General features: G+C 41.2%; 1 protein-coding gene and 1 long non-coding RNA gene across 7 annotated transcripts in view; one reads left to right on the forward strand and one right to left on the reverse strand.

Moving 5' to 3' along the window:
* LOC113162411 (nuclear factor 1 X-type-like) overlaps positions 1–1,711 on the reverse strand; it is a 103,227-nt gene extending 101,516 nt beyond the window's left edge. For 2 of the 6 annotated variants that reach the window (XM_026360515.1, XM_026360512.1), the window contains exon 1: positions 833–1,711. In XM_026360515.1, the coding sequence (XP_026216300.1) occupies positions 833–835 (3 nt within the window). In that variant the 5' untranslated portion in view covers positions 836–1,711. The remainder of the gene's footprint in view (positions 1–832) is intronic. The other 4 variants (XM_026360517.1, XM_026360513.1, XM_026360516.1 and 1 more) reach the window with 4 other exon arrangements.
* LOC113162413 lies at positions 1,085–4,457 on the forward strand. The gene is made up of 2 exons (XR_003298818.1): positions 1,085–1,167; positions 4,141–4,457. It is a non-coding gene; the product is annotated as an uncharacterized LOC113162413 (long non-coding RNA).
* The last annotated feature ends 1,640 nt before the right edge of the window (positions 4,458–6,097 follow it).

A 6,097-nucleotide genomic window follows, 5' to 3' on the forward strand; every position in this document is an offset into this window, starting at 1 on the left:
GTAGACGCTGATAAAGACACAAGGTGGAGGACAGCGCATCAACTCGCGGCCACACGGATTTATGAGGGGCTTGCTCGAGTATTATAATATTAATTGTAATTAAAAAAAATACGACAAAAGATAATATGTGGCCTCCTACTTGGGTTCGTTTTGTGCTTTTTTATTCTGTCTGATCAGAGCAGAGCGCAGCCTCCACTTCGTCTATCGGTGCCTACAGGGCCACTCAAACGCCTCAGCAAACAATCCAGTCTGCTCATTGTTAACCCATCAGAGAGGGCAAGCTGATTGAAATGAGGAGACCGAGTTTAGTTTATATTAAACCTCTTTTAAATCATTTATATTAAATAAGAAACACACGTATTACACTGTTGTGTGTTTGATGGAGGATTTGGGGTTATTGAAAACAATTGAAAGAAAAATCACAGCTGCACTAAAACTACATTATTGGAGTGGAAGACATAAGGAAAACTCCCAATATGACTGGTAATCAAAGTGCGTTTAGATTCTAATTATCCATTTTGGCAGGCAAAGCAACATCTCTCTGATTATCTCTCTCTCTCTCTCTCTCTCTCACACACACACACACACACACACACACACACACACACAAACACACACACACACACACATGCAGGTGTGTTTCATCGTCATCTCTGGCCTCACACTCCACGGTCAAACGTGCCTCTGCCTGGATCCAACAAAGTTCTGAACTCTTACAAAGAAATTGAAAACCTACATAAAACTGCAGGGATGTGTTTACTTTACTTTCTGTCCTATAGACTTTACCCTATAGACACAACAGGGGGAGACCATTGAGTTACACAGCACGTACCATTATAGCGTGGGGAGATCTGCCAACCCTCTCAATGCCCCATTTTCCCTTAAAAGTTCAGCTTCCAAAAAAAGTGAGAGAGGGAGTGAGGGCTGAGGGAGGAAGACTTGGTCTCTTCGCTGTTGCCGGAAGCAAAAAAGGACCTTTAAACAAGTCGGCCTTAGGCCCAGATAGAAAAAAAAAAAACTCGCTCTTTCAAAAGTGGGTCCACTCTGCAAGAGATAGGAGGAAAAGAGGACAGCAGCTCCGAGCCCTCCGTCTACCGCTGTTTGGTCTCAGATGCGCCCATGTCCTGCAGCAAGAAGTCAGGGAGACGTCTGCATCAAAGTCCCGAGGTGCGTCTTTCAGCGGACAAACTTGTACAGTAAACTGGGGGACGCTAAAAACTCCCCCAAATAATATTCATAACACGATCAAATGAACGGACAGGTGAGGGGATGCAAAGTAAGTTTTGTTTGGATTATTTTTCCGCGTGCAGTCGTTGCAGTCGGTCGGCTTCTGTCTCCAAAACGTGTCCAAAAGCGGCTGTCTTCTGCGCCGCGCGGCCGATCTGTTTTACCCTTGTTTCTCTCTCTCTCTCTCTCTCTCCTCTCCTCTCTTGTCCCAAACACACACAGACACGCACACACGCGCGCGCACACACGCGGAGTAACACACAAAACGGGGGGACACCCCTGGTCCCTCGCCGCCTCCTCCTCAAAGCTGACGGGATGAAAGAGCAGCTTGCGTTTTTAGCTTCTTCAAATCGCTACAGCCTCGCCGACAGCAGAATGAATGCCTGCACAGCGACACGTCGTGGTCCGGGCTTCAGCTGGGGGCTCCGGGTGCCTCGGTGCGTAAAATGGAAGCCTCTCCGTGCGCTCCGGCAGCGACGACAGACCGTCGTAAACTTCCCTCCCCGAAAATATCAGCCACCAGATAGCTCAGCCACCTCACAGAGCGTGCGCCCTGTTTGCGCGCACACACACACACACACACACACACACACGCACACACACAACCACAGTGGATGAGGAATGAAGACAGTTTGCAGTGAGTGCAGGGGCCGGTGCTTCGACCCGGCAGCGTCGAACTGGTGATTTTGTTTTAGGTGAATTATTAATAAAGCGAGCGGTGCGCAGTCTGTCGCGGAGAGAGCGGAGCGGCCAGGGCAGCAGCTGGGGCTTTAGGAGCATTAGGAGCACCAGGGGCTAAATCACGGACGGCAGGGATTAAGGCTGCACTGCAGCTCCTACCTACCTACCGCCTGCACGTAGGGAAGATTTCAGAGTGGCACTGTAGACGCGGCATGGGCACAACCTGAACTGCTGCTTCTGAATCTTTTGAGTTGAGTTTGATTTCCGCAGTTTCTTTTTTTAATTATTATTATTGTTAAAAGTCCGCAGTAATGACCAGCAAGCAAATAGGTCCATAGCAGAACAAGTGGTCTGTGGTTTCACATGTAGGTGCACACAGTAATAGAAAGGCACTGTAAGGTAATGGTCACTGAGACATTTTCAATCAGAAGCCACGTTTCGGGGCTTAGCAGCGTTATGACACACAGATGAGGTTAAATGCATTCTCCAAGTAAAGTTGTTCATAATGAGGATTATTGTAATGGCAATAATGAAATTATTAGTATTTCCCAGGCTCCAACTTTTAGTTTTGTGTTTTTTTTTAAACTCTTTCCTAACACCGATTTGCTGTCACAGCGTCTCCCAAATGACGCAGTGAAGCAGCAGGATTAAATGTGTGATATTACAGAGTCCAGGCACATTGAAGGCCATAAAAAAAGATCCGACTTTAGGGAAATAACCCCAGAACACAAAATTACATTTTCATAAGAAAGTGTTCATTGTTTGGGGGACTGAGGAGGCCTGCAGCAGCAACACTAACAGCCAGGACCACAGAAAGACAAGAGTAAAACACATGTGGACGTGCTCTTTAGTTGTTTAAAACCCCAGGGGGGAGGTCACTTCTAAGAAAGTGATTATTTATTATATGTAACTTGTATATGACTTGTGATGAAGAGTGATTTCAACCATTATAATATAAATGGCTTTGGTCAGCAGGACTCCATGGAGCCCCAACACATGGCACAAAGAGAGGAGAGACTAAAAAAATAAACAGATAAAAGTGGTTTATTAAAGCCAAAGAAAACACTAATTTTAGAAAACATGCAGAAATAACCGGGTGAGAAGCGGTTGCGCAGCTCCTGGCACTGCACTCACAGGCCGATCACATTTAAAAATCCACAGCTTTTTGTTTCTGCTCTTGCTTCATAGTCAGTTTTTCAAATTTGAGAGTTTGCTAAACAAATATTAGCTCTTGGTTTAAACAAGGACAACAACACAGATAGCCTACATGTAGCCGCTCATTCTTATTGTCTGGATAAATCAGCACTGAGCTTTTGGTTCGTGTTAAATCTGGTTTCCTTTCTCTTGTGCGTGTGTCGTTGTCCGTCATTTTTTTTTTTTTAAATCAGATGTCTCACCACATTCCTCCAACATGACGGCTTATCAATAATTAAACGTTGACCTCCCCACACATTTGGTCCCATCAATTATTCAGCTGTAATTGAATTTGTGATTTAAGTTTTTCTTTCAGCCCAGTTTGGATCATTCGGCTGAACTAGAAAAGCCTGTGGTGATTTTAAAGCTCACTTTATTTGCAACAATAGAGAAATTTAAATGTCGTTTTTGTCGGTGTCATATTTTAAAATGTTGTTTGTTCACCGCAATGAACAAATAACAAATCGATTCTGTTAATTAGACCACAACAAAAATACCCACAGTGTCCTATCTAGCCTGTACTTTCTCATCAGGTTAAGTAAATTTAGCAGATTTTCACCTGCCCACACTCACCGTGCAGGCCATTTCTACATTTTGATTTTGTTTTAAATAATAAAACTTATAATAATTTAAAATTATTATTTTTTTCATACTGCCAATACATGTCCATCTAAGTTTTGATTATTAAAAACAATTATGAATATTTATCAAAGTTGATGAAGCGAATTGAGCATTCAGTTATAATAGTAATTAATGCAGTTGGAGAAGTGTAGAACATGATTTAATCAGTAAACTTTCACACAAAAAATAATAGTAATAATAATAATAATAACAGTAATAATATTGATGGGGATGATAATAATAATAATAACAATGATGATGATAATAATGGTTATCATAATAATAATGAAAACACAGGGAGTGATGGTTAATTCATCGAATGACTTAATGGTTTCTCTCACTTTCTGCCATGACCTTCTTAATTTTTAAACATTTTTTACATTTGGTTCCAATATTAATGCTGGTGTCTCTTTACAGATGCTGGCGAATGGGAAGCCCTCACATGCCCACCGGCCTGTTTGGAGAATGACCAGTCGATTGGAAAAACACCAGAAAACTGCCTCTAAACCCCAAATAATCCCACGACACGATTTTTTTCTTAACCCTTAATTAACTTACAAATAACAGTTTGCTCAGTCAGGGCCGCGCTGTGCGCTCAGCAGAGACCAACTCCAGCCTGGAAGTTGCAGAGGGCCAGAAAGATTTTCTACACGTCTCAGGTAATGAAACCAGCTTTCGAAACAAATCAAATAAAATGAAGCAAACCTGTTTCTGCAACGAAAAAAAAAAAAAAACTAATGTAGCTCTGTTTTCTAGTTGTTCAGTAGAAACGAACATGCGTCAACATCACCATGTTTCTTATTTATTTATCATTTATCAAACGTGCACTGCAAAAGCAGTTTTCAAGTAGAGTGCGTTTTGAAAATTGTCACACAAGCGGATTTATTAAATATAAAAAAACTGCAATTTACTGAGTCCATTTACCTGCAAAACATTATTATAAAAAACAAACGCGCTGAGAAAAGATAAATAAATATTTCTAGTGCTTGTAGAACTTATCTCACACCGCGTTGGGTTTATTTAAAATATCAGTTTGAGGAAATTGGAAAAATCAGCTTCTAATTAAACCAAACGCCTAAACACTAAAATGTTTAATGTACAGTAAAAGCGCCACAGTAGAGTAAAGAAGACAAGCACAGATTAAAGGCTCTCGTTGATGTGATGATAAAATAAGTAGGGTTTGTCTTGTGCGGCCTAAGTTAGAACTTCTAAAAGTCTGAAAAAACAAAATCGACCAAATTCTTTTTAATTAGTTCATTAAAAATGTATAAATCACTGTTGCTGTGTAGAGAAACACACATGTGTTTGTTTAGTAATGTGACTTTAACAATAATCAATGCTGACTGGTGCATCATATGTTCAGAGCAGTCGACTGTGTTTCAACTAGGCAGCAATTTCCATGTTTTTGTTTTTTAATACTAATAATGTTGATAAAATCTTGGGCTAAATCTAACTTGATCCACCTGAATATTATCGTTTTGTTTATGAAATCACAGCCTTCACATCCATTTGATTACTGTGTGAGACAGTAAAAGAAAGAGTCAAGTAGCTTTGTCATAAAACCCTGATTTAAACTATTAGAACAAAATAAAAAAGGAGCCACTCTCCGAAAGAGTTGCTGTGTTTTGCTCCTTCCTTAAAACGATTCTTGGAAGAAAACAGAAAGCGATAAATCTAAAAATACAAATTAAGTTGTTCCAAAAGTTGAAAAACAAACTCTAGGAAATATGCTGGCATGCCCCGGCCCTGATCGTGTAAGGCAACCTATAAGTGTCAATTAGGCCGAGATTTGGGTTAATGACAGCCCTGAGTGGTGAGTCTCACCACAGCCCCCTAAACCAGCCATTACTGCAGACCACAATGGCTCTGATACCACGCTGCTTTAAGACCCAGCATTATGTGGGCAATAAGTTCCCTAAACCTCACTGTGAGAAGAGAAGGACACATTGTGGGATCAGGCAGGAAAAGTTCAGACAACATGTAAGGACTTTTTCTAAGTCCTAAATGCTTGTTTACAAACCCCAAAACGAATCAGGGGAAATTTTTACTCCAGTTTACTCCTCCAAGTTTCAGATCCCAGACTGGAATATAACTGCAAACTACGACTGACGTGTTGAAAGTAATTATCAGAGGAGAGATGATGCTGTGAACTGTAGCTGAGTGAATGGAGCTGAAGGAGATGATTGAAGGAAGAAATATTCTCTTATCAAAAATGGACCTGGTGCCAACACGTGTTTACAAGTTTAGCGGCGCAAAGGAACAAAGTCACAAATGTAGCAGGCAGGGTTCAGAGCAATCTGATCACTCAACAGGTACGCATTTTATCAAAGAAGTGGGTAAATACAGATTTGAACAGTATCTCCCGAGAGCAACG

This window comes from Anabas testudineus, chromosome 1 (assembly GCF_900324465.2).
Source record: "Anabas testudineus chromosome 1, fAnaTes1.2, whole genome shotgun sequence".
In the NCBI taxonomy this organism is placed as follows: Eukaryota; Metazoa; Chordata; class Actinopteri; order Anabantiformes; family Anabantidae; genus Anabas; species Anabas testudineus.